General features: G+C 42.8%; 1 protein-coding gene across 3 annotated transcripts in view; it reads left to right on the plus strand.

The window, feature by feature from the left end:
- The window catches only part of AGO2 (argonaute RISC catalytic component 2), a 54,998-nt gene that overhangs the window by 18,585 nt on the left and 22,915 nt on the right, over nucleotides 1–13,498 (plus strand). For 2 of the 3 annotated variants that reach the window (XM_062626942.1, XM_062626940.1), the window contains exons 2-4: nucleotides 4,247–4,442; nucleotides 8,218–8,338; nucleotides 13,230–13,414. In XM_062626942.1, coding sequence (XP_062482926.1) covers nucleotides 4,247–4,442; nucleotides 8,218–8,338; nucleotides 13,230–13,414 — 502 coding nt within the window. The remainder of the gene's footprint in view (nucleotides 1–4,246; nucleotides 4,443–8,217; nucleotides 8,339–13,229; nucleotides 13,415–13,498) is intronic. The other variant, XM_062626941.1, reaches the window with a different exon arrangement.

Consider the following 13,498-nt stretch of genomic DNA (forward strand, 5'->3'; position numbering starts at 1 on the left):
TTACAAAACTACTTAATTTTACAGCATAAAAAGGTGTGTGTGGGGTCCCCTCTTCAATGATGCTCTTCCTATACTTCCAAATCTTGTAAGCTTCTCTGCATTTCTGAAAACTAGTCATGATGTACCAAATTTGGCACAGAAAAAGGAAGTGGAATTGGGATGTGGCAGTAGATACGGGAGCGTTAGAAGGCATAGAAGTAGGCAGCAAGGAGAAGGGAAATGCTTACTATTGATGATAGTTGACCAGGTAATGGTGGTAATGCAGCTAGGATGCAGTGTGTGCAGAAAATGAAATGTTAATATACAGATACCTGGAGCTTGGGCAGAAAACTGAAATACGGGGATCATGGAATCATCAAACCATGGATTACCAAAAAACACAGAATAATGTTAATGACTAGGAAGTGGCTGTTACAGAAAGAAGAAAGTAAAGATGGAAGTGTAAGTAAAGATGGAAGTGTAAGTGTAGTGATGAACTGCAAAGGTGAAGCAGGAGAACAGCCAAAATCATTGGTGGGGAGCCCCTTTTGATGGTAAATCATGGTAAAAAATGATGGTAAATCAGAATCTGTCAGAGTAGAAGTGAGTGCTTGTACATCCCCTAGATCAGATTTGGAGGTGGGTAATAGAAACCTTTGTGATATTGCAAGTATCAGTATTTGTGGGAGTATTTTTATGTTGCTCTCCAGCTGATAAAGCTGTAAATAACTCGGTTACGTGTCAGATCCACAGCAGAAGGTTCTTTCCACTTAATGACACAGAAACTCTGTGAATTTGTCATGCCAAGCAGAGGGATGTGGTGACTGTGGGGGCCACCTGAGGGAGTCAGTCACCTTCAGAATAATATGTGAAGTAAGCAGAGGTCCTGTAAGTGTTGGGAAATGATGAGAAATCCGTGTCTTGGAAGTCAGGGTGTGCAGGAATTCAGAAAAATGAAAACTCCTAAAGGTTGAGCTGAGTTATGAAGATGCGAAGATAGGCTGAGAGAGTTGGGGCTGTTCAGCCTGGAGAAGAGAAGGCTGCGTGGAGACCTAAGAGCAGCTTCCAGTATCTGAAGGGGGCCTGGAAGGATGCTGGGGAGGGACTCTTCATTAGGGACTGTAGTGACAGGACAAGGGGTAACGGGTTAAAACTTAAACAGGGGAAGTTTAGATTGGATATAAAGAAGTTCTTTACAGTGAGGGTGCTGAGGCACTGGAATGGGTTGCCCAGGGAGGTTGTGAAAGTTCCATCCCTGGCAGTGTTCAAGGCCAGGTTGGACAGAGCCTTGGGTGCCATGGTTTAGTGTGAGGTGTCCCTGCCCATGGCAGGGGGGTTGGAACTGGATGATCTCAAGGTCCTTTCCAGCCCTATTCTATGATTAGAGTCAGCAAGGTATTTCAGCTTGCCTTTCGGGATGTGAATGGCAAAGGTCAGATGCAGATGGGCTGCTTGCGGTGAGCACTGAGTTTTCGGTAGGAGCTTTTGTTTGAAAACTAAGATGTTTTGCCTCATTTTCCAGTACAGGTGTTGACACTGCAAAGGCAAGGTGGATGGCTTGTAAGAATGATACTAAAATGAGAATTTCGGTGTTTGCATTGAAAGCAAAACTGAACGAGTTGGTGGACTTAAACTGGGGAGGCAGAAAAAGCCTTTATCACAGAAACGTGACGTTTTAGGTCATGGAAATTACAAGTATTTAGGAACAAGCATCTTATACATATCAATTGAGATAGTGTTGGAGGATCACAGACTTTAATGGTAATGCTAAAGAAAGGGAGGGGAAAAATCCCCAAATTGAACCTTTGTAATGTGACATCAGAAGGGTGTATGGCTCAGAATGCATTTGGAAGTTCTGAAACAAGCTTCCTGAAGTAAAATAAATGAGAAAACCTAAGAATCTTTTAAATAGAATAACTAACCCCCCCCCCCCCTTCATATCCCCAGTGTCAAACCAAACTGTCTGGATTCTGATGAAATACCTGTATGTGAGGAAATTGGTGCTGAAAGTCAGATTAGTAGAATGGTAAAAATAAATGAGGAGGTTGAGGCCCCCAACACACGAGGGATGTGGAGCTGTTGGAACAAGTCCAGAGGAGGCCACGGAGATGCTGCGAGGGCTGGAGCAGCTCTGCTCTGGAGCCAGGCTGAGAGAGCTGGGCTGGGTCAGCCTGGAGAAGAGAAGGCTCCTGAAGGGGAGACCTTAGAGCAGCTCCAGTGCCTGAAGGGGCTGCAGGAAACCTGGAGAGGGGCTTTGGACAAGGGCCTGGAGGGACAGGCCAAGGGGAATGGCTTTAACCTGCCAGAGGGGAGACTGAGATGAGCTCTTAGGCAGAAGCTCTTCCCTGTGAGGGTGCTGAGGCACTGGCACAGGGTGCCCAGAGAAGCTGTGGCTGCCCCATCTCTGGCAGTGTTCGAGGCCAGGTTGGACACAGGGGCTTGGAGCAAGCTGCTCTAGTGGAAGGTGTCCCTGCCTGTGGCAGGGGTTGGAACTGGATGAGCTTTTGAGGTCCCCTCAACCTAAACCATTCCATGATTCTGTCATGAGTGGGAAACTGGCCATGGGGAGTGTTGAAGGATAAAATGGGAAATGATGCTACTGAGGTTGGGAAGAGTCTTGTTCATTATTTCATTAATGATCTTTACATAAATGTTAGGAATAAGTACCTGAAATTTCATCATGGGGCATATGAGGCCTTGTCCACACAAGGAGGACCTGAGCATCATACAGAATAAAGCAGGATAATAGGTGGTGGGTTAAAAAATTATCTATTAAAGCTCATGTAGCTGGGAGTTAGTAGTGAGCTGAGAGATGGGCACGTGTCTGACTGGTCACTGATGGCCAGAAGCTGCTGTGAACAAGGCAGTGGTACAACAGGTAAATCCAGTTTAGGGCTTGCTAGCCTTCTTTCCAATTCAGAGATGAAAGTATCAGTGTGGCTGTGCTGGACCTTAATGGGACCTCATGTAGAGTAACAGTTGCTCTTGTTCAGGAAGGATGCACTTTAAAAGGAACTGGAAGGATGAGAACAAAGCCTTGTTTGTGGGAAGACACTGGTAGAAGTAGTATAGACTAGAATGAAGAATTAAATGAGAATTTGTTTAAGATCTTAAAATGCAATAAGGAATATTTAATCTTAAGGTCAGTGAGTGTAACCTGACAGTGAATAAATAAGCATGGAAGGATGTTTCAGAGCATGAGAGCACCACATTCCTGGAACAGCTTTCCAGTAGGGAAAGCAAGGGTGGAAAAGTGGTGACTGATGTGCTAATGAAGGGATGTGTATTATTTCTGGTGCTAGCAGAGGACTGAATGGGATAAACCCAGGAAACCACACCTCGAGTTTTACATAGGGAATGAGAAGCCTCCTGTGTTATTTCACACACACAAAGATTTTGCTGCTAGTTGTTACTGTTCTAGAGGGTGGAAACGCTGAGTACTGATGCTGCAGGAGTTTTGGGTACTCAAGTTGGTACCTTATGTGCTTCTCTGTGAATTTTTAGTGGAATTTCCTAGATTGCAATAATCACAAGCAGCTATTTTGCTTCTGCTTCACATTGTCTAATCTGTGGCTGATGTCGGAGCTCAAGAACACAGTACAGCAGACTATTTGCTCTATTTCCTTCCTGTTTATAGGAAGCAGTAGGATACAGTTTAATTCTAATGCATATCATTTTCCAGAGAGCTGCAACATGTAGGAATAGCTCCTGTGCTGTATTCACCTCTTTGACAGGCTGTGCAGTATGGTCATTAGAGCAAAATACATATGGCTGAAATGCATGCATTGTAGTTGCTTTAGATGCATGCAACTCATCCAGATGTGATTGCAGAGCTGGTTTAAGTGGCAGGAACTCCATTCTTATAGGTGTTTGCTCAGATAAATGTGGTTAGGTGAATGGCTTTGGTGTGTGGTTTGAAACTGAGGTTCTTCCCTGCAAAGGAGATCTGGTTCTCACTTTGCCAATGCCCACTTGGTCTCTAAAATTCCCACCTATTCCTATACTTGTAGTATAGGAAAATGCAACTGATTTTAAGGTTTTGTTCAGTAATCGGGGCTTGGTGAACTACCACAGGGAGAAGACAGAATTCAGGGACTCCTAGGAGTAGTGGGTTCTTTTGAGTCATGTTTTTCCCCTAGTTTTTACATTGTTTAACAAAAGTTACTGGTTTAAATGTGCTGTGCTTCATTGTTCAAATAGCCTGTAAATGTGTTTAACTGCCACTTTGGTATAACTGATAGCTAATTTGTACTTGCTTTATTTTCAGTGCTTGCACCTCCTCCACCGTTGCCACCACCAGTACAGGGATATGCCTTTAAACCCCCTCCTCGACCAGATTTTGGCACTTCTGGGAGAACAATCAAACTGCAGGCCAACTTCTTTGAAATGGACATTCCTAAAATAGATATCTACCATTATGAATTGGATATAAAGCCAGAAAAATGCCCTAGAAGAGTTAACAGGTAATAACTCTGTTTTGCTTTTCCTCAGTTTTCCTTTGAAATGCTGGAGAGTGTGTTGTCTTCACTGATGGCTTGCAGGATGTGTCTGTCTTCAAGTCGTTGTTTGTGCTGATAGCTTCCAACTTGGCATATCCATCAACAGGCTTCAAGTCTTTCTGTACCAATTCAAGATTTGAGTGTTAATCGTCCCTTATTTTGATTGAACTTGTCAGCGTCTTAAGATGCTGCTGATCAAAGCCACTGTGACAGATGGATAAAGTGTACTAACTCTAGTGGAGTGAGGTCAGTATAAGCCAAGTTGATAAATACGATTCTTCATATTGCTTGGTTAAATATTGAGTGCAGTTGGCTGACAAGCCCTTCAGAAGGGAGCTGGTGTTACCAGCTTGTTTTTCTAACTTCCCCTGCTGACAGGGGGAGGCAAAACCCACTTGTTTGTGCTGCTGCAATAACATCGTGGAGGGACTAAGAAATTATCCTTCATTAGTGGATTCTATATAAGAAAAAGATATGCTTCTGAAAACAGATAGCAAGGTGAAAACATGCATCAGTTGGTGAAGGAAACAAGCAATTAGGTGTTGCGTTTTGCGTATGTGCCCTATTAGTCAGTGTGGTAACCTCATTGACTTGAAAGAGTGGTGTTGCCAGAAGTGAAACTTGAAAACAAGACTTGGCAATAACTAGAAACCACAAGTGTCATCATTGTAGCTACCTACATCTTGACTGTGGAGGATCGGAATGGTGTGTTTCTGTATTCAAGAGCAAAACCTTTCCTTATTAGAAAAAGAGCACATGGGTGGGATATGCAGTCGGGAACATGAGCAAAGTGTGGAGCCACTTGAATGCCAACGTTTTCTTAATGTGAATTAAGAAACTGGAGTACATTATCAGCTGCGATACTAAAGAATCAGTAATGCTTCATTTTCATAAAGCAGCACCACTGCTCTTTGCTGTCCTTTTTTGATGTATTACCAGTTTAATTTTTAAGCTAGTTGAGAAGTGAATTCAATTTTAAAAGCAAACACTTGTAAGTGTATTAAGCCAAACTCTCTCTTTGCCCAGGGGCAACCCTGCTAATTATACTGAGCTCCTCTTACCACATTGGGGCACTGAAAAGTGTTTGCAGCACTCAGTTTTTTCATAGTGGGAGCCATGAGAGCTTTGCTTTCATTAACAGATACCCCTGCCACCAGCTCCAGCCCTGGCAATTGCTGTTGTCTGGTGCAGATTGCCAATGTTACGTAGCTTCTCTGGGAGCTAAGTGCTGCACTGCTCCTGGGTGTTGTAGCTCAGTGTGGTCACCCCCATGATGGTCCAGCATGTGGGTACTTGCTCACCAATGGCAGAGAGCTTAATTATTAAATCATAAAGCATTTTTTCTCACTGAAGAGGCAGATTATATTCAGTAGCAAGTTCTCTCTCAGCTGACAGCTTCTGACCTGCTCTGCTTTGTCAGGTTAATCACTCCCTCTGTTGTGGTAACAGGAGCAAGTATAAATCTACATATATTAAATGCCTTTTGCAGTAGACAGAGATGTCATAAATGCATTTGTCAGTGGTATGGTGCATATTTCTCGGTGCAGTGTCGGAAGAATACAAATTGGATTCACTTAATGAAGTGTATGTTTTATTTCTTTTAAGTGCTTATGCCTCTGTGTCCTGTAGGTGTACGTGTACACACCTGTGCCTGTGTTTGTGAGCTCTGATCTTTAAGTCCTACATGGATACCTGTATTTTTATGTGTACTTATACATATGTATATAGGATTATGCAGTGCAATTCTAAATTCTATTTATTCATCTGGCTTATGTTTTTCTAGTATTTTTGGTTATATAATTCATATGTATATTTATAGTAAATAGTTCTTGTCATTACTTTATATGTTGTAGCCTCTAGAAAGGATGGAGGGAGATTTTATGTTCATTTACACTGCTCCCTCATCTGTTCCCAGCTTTGTCCTTCAGTTTTATGCTATAACTTACTACAGCTTGGACTATGGCCCTGCAGACCCGCTGCAGGGATGTGTACATGGAAATTCCTTACTGAGACGGGAGCTGGAGCAGGACTGGGAAACACACAGCTGAGACAACGTGGTGTTGTGCCAGACTAATACAGTCTGGCGACAGTTTGTGTCTTGCAGAAAGGCCAGATCTATTTGCATAGTTAGATAGAGTGGGCAGTGTCAGTTTGGTTCTGCTCCGTGGATGCCTTTGGTTTAATTCAGGAGGACAGTGAAGACTCATCCAAGGTTCAAGATGAACTCTGCAGTCGCTGTCCCCAGGTTCTTGCTGTGTTTGCATGATCTCAGTAGAATAGTAAGTCCCAAAGGGCTGAAGTTAGTGAATTGGTAAATCCATCTTCCTTTAACTTCACAGAGAGAAAATAACTTAGTTTTTAGTACGCTTTCTCCACCCACAGCTGAGAACCACCATTGCTGAATGTGGTTTACAGCTTGAAAAGCTTAAGCAGAAGTGTTCATTTTTATATGAAGTAGTTCACAATCGGAAGAACTTGCTCAGTGAGAGAATGGGTTTTCCATTGCTCAGTCCTTAACTCAAGCTTGAAAAATACCTCCTTCCTCCCACCCTCCAGTTTAGGTACTTGTTCAGACACTGCAGACCTGAGGCAGGTATTACTGGGTCAGGTTTTACTCGTACTTCTCTGGAGGTCAGGCAGGTTTCTTTCAGCGGTCACATCTTGTCTTAAAGCCTTGGGACACAGCAAAGAAATTGGCAATTGAAAAAGTCTTCCTCCTTTTCTTGACTGAATTCAGCGTTTCATCTCAAAGTTTTGCTGTAATACCTAGCTGGGTGCTGGGTTAATGACCTTTCCAACTCAAGGCGTATGAAATAGTCACCTGCAGCATCTCTGAGCTGCTGTTTGACAGCAGCACTGTGGTTTCCTTTCTGTGTCACTTTAACCACTTCATGCCCTTTTGCCCCAAGCTGTGCGTTAAGGATCGTGGAGGCAGCATTTTGCAGACTGCTGATGGCTTTCAGGTTTTACAGCCTGAAGGATGTCTCTCTGGGACATTTTGACCAAGGACCTTTGGCATCAAAGGGTGCTGTTTTACCAACAGCCCCCTCGTCATGCAAAGCAGTTTGCATGACCAGTGTGTAAACACTGTGGTTTCACAATGACTTTGTGAGTGGTTACCTCATTCATACAAACACACAACCTAATTCCACTACCCTTAAATGAAGGTGTATTTTTAATATGCACAGGTCCCAGTGACTGCACATAACCAGTTTTGTTGGAGGGAGCCCGGTTCTGCTGCGTACAGGAAAATACTGCATTTAAAAGTGAGCTTTTTTAGCGCAATGCAGAAAGTTTGCATATCACTCATCACAGAATTATTGTCCTTAAGGCTGTAAGCTTGGATTTGAAAGCTTCTCCAGCTGCTGAGCTTTTGGTCCATGATCCTCTGCAGAAAGGACTGTAAGGTGGGGAGCAGAAGCCCCAGGAGAATACCAAGCACCTCTCATTTTGAGTTTGAGAGAGCACAAGTTTTCGCTTTACCACTTTCAGTAGATCACAAAAAAGAGGAAGGAAAGTTTCAATCTGAAACAGCTAAAAATAGTTGCTTTAAGAAAACAGTTTAGTCTGTGAAAAGGTTGCTTTGATTCAGATCAGTCAAACAAATCTTTCCTTTAATACCCCGCAGTGGACAACCCTTTCATTTACCTAATGCCTCTATTCATAAATATTAGTGTTCATCTGCTGCTTCACGTTAGAAGTCAAAAGCTGAATTAACGTTTTCTTTTTATATTTTCAGGGAAATAGTGGAGCATATGGTTCAGCACTTTAAAACCCAGATTTTTGGGGATCGCAAACCAGTGTTTGATGGAAGAAAAAACCTTTATACTGCTATGCCGCTTCCCATTGGGAGAGATAAAGTAAGTTTTAAATAGAAAAGTTTCCAATTGGAGATTTTAAGGTAATATTTGCAGAGCCTTTCTAACAACTGATCAAAACTGATTTTCTGGAATAGACCTATCCTGCTGCTGCTGCTTTGCTCAGAGTGTGGTTTGCCAGGACAGGAAAAGTGAGCTTGTTGCAGTCAAAGGCGGTCATTCCCCTTCCCATATCCTTCTTTCCTGCCTCTCTTTCTCCCCACTTGCATGGTTTCTTCTGGTTTAGTGAGCTGGATCAACTGCCCAAGGCAGCGGCCAGGCTCTGTGCTGGCACTGCAGAGAAAGTGAAAGCACAGTTGGGTTGGGAGAGGGGAGCAGAAGCTGTTGTGTCAGCTCCTTAATCTCATCAAAGCCCACTGTAAGCTGATTCTTGCTCTCCACTAGCTGGGAGAAACTCCTCCATCCCTTCATTGCCTCTGTGGAACCTCTTCCCTAATCCTTTACGATGTGAAAGCCGCATTAATTTAAACTACACAGGTTGAGACCTGCTACCTTAGCCCTGGGGCAGTTGAAGAGGACTCGTGTGTTCTGTTTCCCAGCTCTGTATGTGGGGCAGTGGCCTCTCTGGTCACTCTGGTTGTAGCAGCAAAGAGTACCCCTATCTGTGCCCATTGACTGGTGAAGTAGAAGGGGCTGTGTTGGAACACAAACTCTATAAAGTAATTAAGCCTACACATCTGTGTTCTAGTATCAGATTGGATTTTCTGTGGCCTTGTTTATTTGCATGAACACTTGAAGACAGTCCTTCTTGTTACATGTTTGTAGCACAGTTAATTCCCATTTTTGGGAATGGATTCATATGGTTCCATAGAATTTGACTGCCACGTAGGCAGCAAAAAGAGAGAAAGGTAAATAGCAATGTGGAAAATTGCTTATGTGATTAAAACTGTGAAAAGAGCTTAGGTCACCCAAAATCCAGTAGCAGTGTGCTATAGAGTAGCTCTTGCTATCTTTTGCTGTCTCATGTTGTATCCCTGTGCAGTGCTTGACATAGTTCTACCTGTATCAAGCTCTTGATCTCATATGTGTAAATTTAATTTCCCCCAAATATATTTAAGTGCATGTCATGCAGTAAAGGTCAGTCTCTATTCTAGTCTGTTATTTTTCATTAACTGATAAGGTGGCATCTGGGAAAACTCTAAAGGAATCATTAAAAGTATTAGAGATTATCCCCCCCCCCCCCCCAATTCCACATACTGTATTCCAGTTCCTACAGATCTGCCCATATATTTTACAACAAGTTGGAAGTTCTGCATTAAATCAGTCAAGGCAAATAGAAGAACAGTTTATGGAGGATAAACAAACTGAGATCAAAATAATCCTTGGATCTGATGAAAGTGTGACCCTACTCTGATTAGGAACTGCATAAGATGCCTTCCTCCCTCTCCTGTTCCTTCTGTGCCTGAATGTTGCTCATCAAACAGGACTTGATTCTTGATGTTTTGGATTTTAAAGCCCAGATCTACTAAATCATACATGGTAAAAATGAAGTTGAATTGCAGTATCAGCAGGAAATCCTTTTGATGCCCCAATGCCTTTGTGTCTGTGCAAGTGAGTGGTGCGAGGTAGCTTGTACCTGGGAAGAGGCTGGCTTGAATGATTGTGTTCACCATTTTCGGTGGGACAGGATTATCCAGCCAAAGAGATGATCATTTGCAACAGATGGTCACTGAGGAGTCTTTATAGTGGAGGTTAGCATAAGATGGTTCAGAGAGTTTCATCTGTAGCTCATTTCTAGGCTTACTTTTAATAAACTCCTGTTTTTCCCTGTTGCTCATGGGATGTAGGACTTTGGTTGTTCAGCCATACATAGAATCATAGAATAGTTAGGGTTGGAAAGGACCTTAAGATCATCAAGTTCCAACCCCCCTGCCATGGGCAGGGACAACTCACACTAAACCATGTCACCCAAGGTTCTGTCCAACCTGGTCTTGAACGCTGCCAGGGGTGGAGCATTCACAACTTCCCTGGGCAACCCATTCCAGTGCCTCACCACCCTAACAGGAAAGAACTTGTTTATATCCAATCTAAACTTCCCCTGTTTAAGTTTTAACCTGTTACCCCTTGTCCTATCACTACAGTCCCTAAAGAAGAGTCCCTCCCCAGCATCCCTATAGGCCCCCTTCAGGTACTGGAAGGCTGCTCTGAGGTCTCCACGCAGCCTTCTCTTCACCAGGCTGAACAGCCCCAACTTTCTCAGCCTATCTTCACACGGGAGGTGCTCCAGCCCCTGATCATCCTCGTGGCCTCCTCTGCACTTGTTCCAACAGTTCCATGTCCTTTTTATGTTGAGGACACCAGAACTACACACAATACTCCAGGTGAGGTCTCCTGAGAGCAGGGTAGAGGGGCAGGATTACCTCCTTGGACCTGCTGGTCACGCTCCTTTTGATGCAGCCCAGGATGCATATGTTGATGTTACTACCCTGGAGCAAAGAGCTAATGGAGGTAAATCTTCAGCTGGTTTAAATAGGATGTGGGGAAATGTAGCTTAATGGGGGAATATTTTAAATGGTGCTAAATTGGTTTAAGCATGATTTAAACCAGTATAAATCTTGTAGGCTTTAGGACTTTCCTCTGACACAATTAGATTAAGTTTTGTTGATGGGGTTTTCTGGCTGTTCTGTACATAACAAATGTAGCAAGTTTGCTGCACATCTGATTATATTTAGGTTCCTATTGAAAAGATCCATGAACCTACAGTGATTAATAGGTGATCCTTAATCTCAGTAGTAGAAGACCTTGATTTACTTGCAGTGTACATCGCTAGTGGAAGAACTGATGCTAAACAGAATGCTGACACCAAATTGCCAACATGTTTCCCTCCTGTTGCTCTTTAACTTAATTAATGGACTTTGTCCTCATCTCTTGTCAGTAGTGGCTGTTCTGGGATTAGTTTGGTTCTTTTGTCCTTGCTGACAACCCTCTTCTTTTACAACTTCTGCTATTACATATTCTCTGCCTGGCCTTCATGGTTATCATCTCTGTTTTCATTCCTTCCGTAGCGTACCTTATTTTCAGTCTTTAATTCCTTCATTTCTTTAGACCTTTGGAGATAAATATGGAATATGTAAATAGTAACAGAATATTTTCTTAGTTTTTAAGGAGTATTTTCAGTCTAGGAATTGGAATAGAAATTCTCCAGTCTTGGGTCTTTTATTTCCTCCAGGGTCCTGGGTATTGCAACACAGGTAGTCCTGCTCTACATCTTTTTTCATGCCATTGCAATGAAGGAGTTCTGTAAATTGAAACCAGGAGGGGGGGAAAAATAAAAGTAAATCTTTTTTTTTTTTTTTTTAGATTAAGGGTAGCAGAGCTGTTAATAATCAGAGCAGTTTTGCATTAACAGTATCAGGACTAACAGAAAATATGAAACTTGATTTGGAGGAGACGTTTAGAGGAAAATACAGTTCAGGTGTGACAGATGTTTTCCATCTGCTCTAAATAAGATGCAAGTTGAAGACCTTTTGATGGTGTGGTGGGAAATGAATGCTTCACAGAAGGCTTCCAACCTTTGCCAGCTGAAAACCTGTACCTTTATTTGCACAGCTTTCCAGCAGAGTTAACCTTCTGGGCCAGATTCAGACCGGTGACCCCACAATTAGAGCCTGCAGTTCCCATTGCCTTCCCACAGCCATACAGCTCCTTCCTCTGCTCAAGTCTCCTGGTGAATGGTGTTTGTATGGGAGGAGGGATGTGACTGTAATACTGATTTGGTGTGCACACTCTAAACTGTGAACTCGTCTTTTTGCATACAGGAACGCTTGTTATTTGTGTTTCATCTTTCCTTCCTATTGTTTGACTGGGGAAGCTAACTGTCGCCGAACACCAGCTGATTGCATATATTAGCTTGCTGTTATCCATGTATTATATTTGCTAGCCCACTAATTACAGTTTGTCTGTTAAGTGGATGCCTTCTATATGTAAATTGTGAGCTCCCTAGGACAGGAAAGTACACTGGTTTTGTTTATATGCAGCACAAAGGATACTGTGATCTTGTTATTCCTTGTAGTCACTCCCAGCACTGCTCATCGCTTCAGACAAGCCTTAATTTTAGTCAGTTTAAGAACTTTGTGGTGCTCAGGCTTTCTTTGTTTTAATAAAGAGGAGAAATGAGCATTACAACTAATTACAAGTCATTAGCTGAAGTATTTTACCAAGATGTAGTTTGCCAGTGTTTTTTTAGACACAAAATTCTAAGTAGGGCTTGACATGTCAAAGGAGTGCCCCTGTTTGCTGCCTGATAGCATCACTGCATCGCTACTACTTTGGGGCCATCATTTATTCTTTCTTTGGTACTTCAAAATTGAGAGGGTTTGGGGTTGATGGGTTTTGTGGGGGTTTTGTTTTGTTTGGGGTGTGTTATTTGACCTTTTCTTCTTTGAAAGGTCCTGTTGAATTGTATTTTCTCCTGTTTGAACTATGTCTACAGTAATAGTATTTAAAGCCCTCTGGTGCTCTAGAGAGTGAGTACCAGAAATACATGAATCTTGGCAGGTAGTGACAGACCAGGTTTTACTTCAGATGTGCAGGAGCTGACTTGAGCTGTGATGCATTGCAGTGTGTTAGCTATCTGAAATCAGGTTATCGGATCTTCACAGAGACCTCCCAGTTGATATGCAAGCACTCCCAAATTATAATGTTGACTTAAAGGAGGAGGTAGGTGCCAGCTGGGAAGCACGCCCGCTCTCTGAAATACACCTTTGGAAAGATCTACCTGTAAAAAGAGGCTGTACCTGATGTGTATTGTTTCTTCATCATTGCTTTTTGTCTATTCCCATGCCTTATAGCACTGTGTAGAGGAATCCATCGTCTCTTCCCTTTTCCCCTTTAAATGGAAAGAATCATCTTGGTTTGTTGTTTGGCATTGTTGCAGGTGGAGCTGGAGGTCACGCTGCCAGGAGAAGGAAAGGACAGAATATTTAAGGTGGCTATAAAGTGGATGTCCTGTGTGAGTTTGCAGGCATTACATGATGCTCTTTCTGGTCGGCTGCCGGGTGTCCCATTTGAAACCATCCAAGCACTGGATGTAGTGATGAGGCACTTGCCTTCCATGAGGTGAGGGGAAGACCTTGACTTTGCTTAGTTGGTGGTTTTGTTATTTGAATTGTTTTAGTGGCTTTTTGGGTAGGATGTGCTTTC

The sequence above is a fragment of the Pezoporus occidentalis genome, unplaced genomic scaffold, assembly GCF_034315485.1.
Source record: "Pezoporus occidentalis ecotype Australia unplaced genomic scaffold, CSIRO_AGI_Poc_V1 ctg3, whole genome shotgun sequence".
Taxonomy (NCBI): Eukaryota; Metazoa; Chordata; class Aves; order Psittaciformes; family Psittacidae; genus Pezoporus; species Pezoporus occidentalis.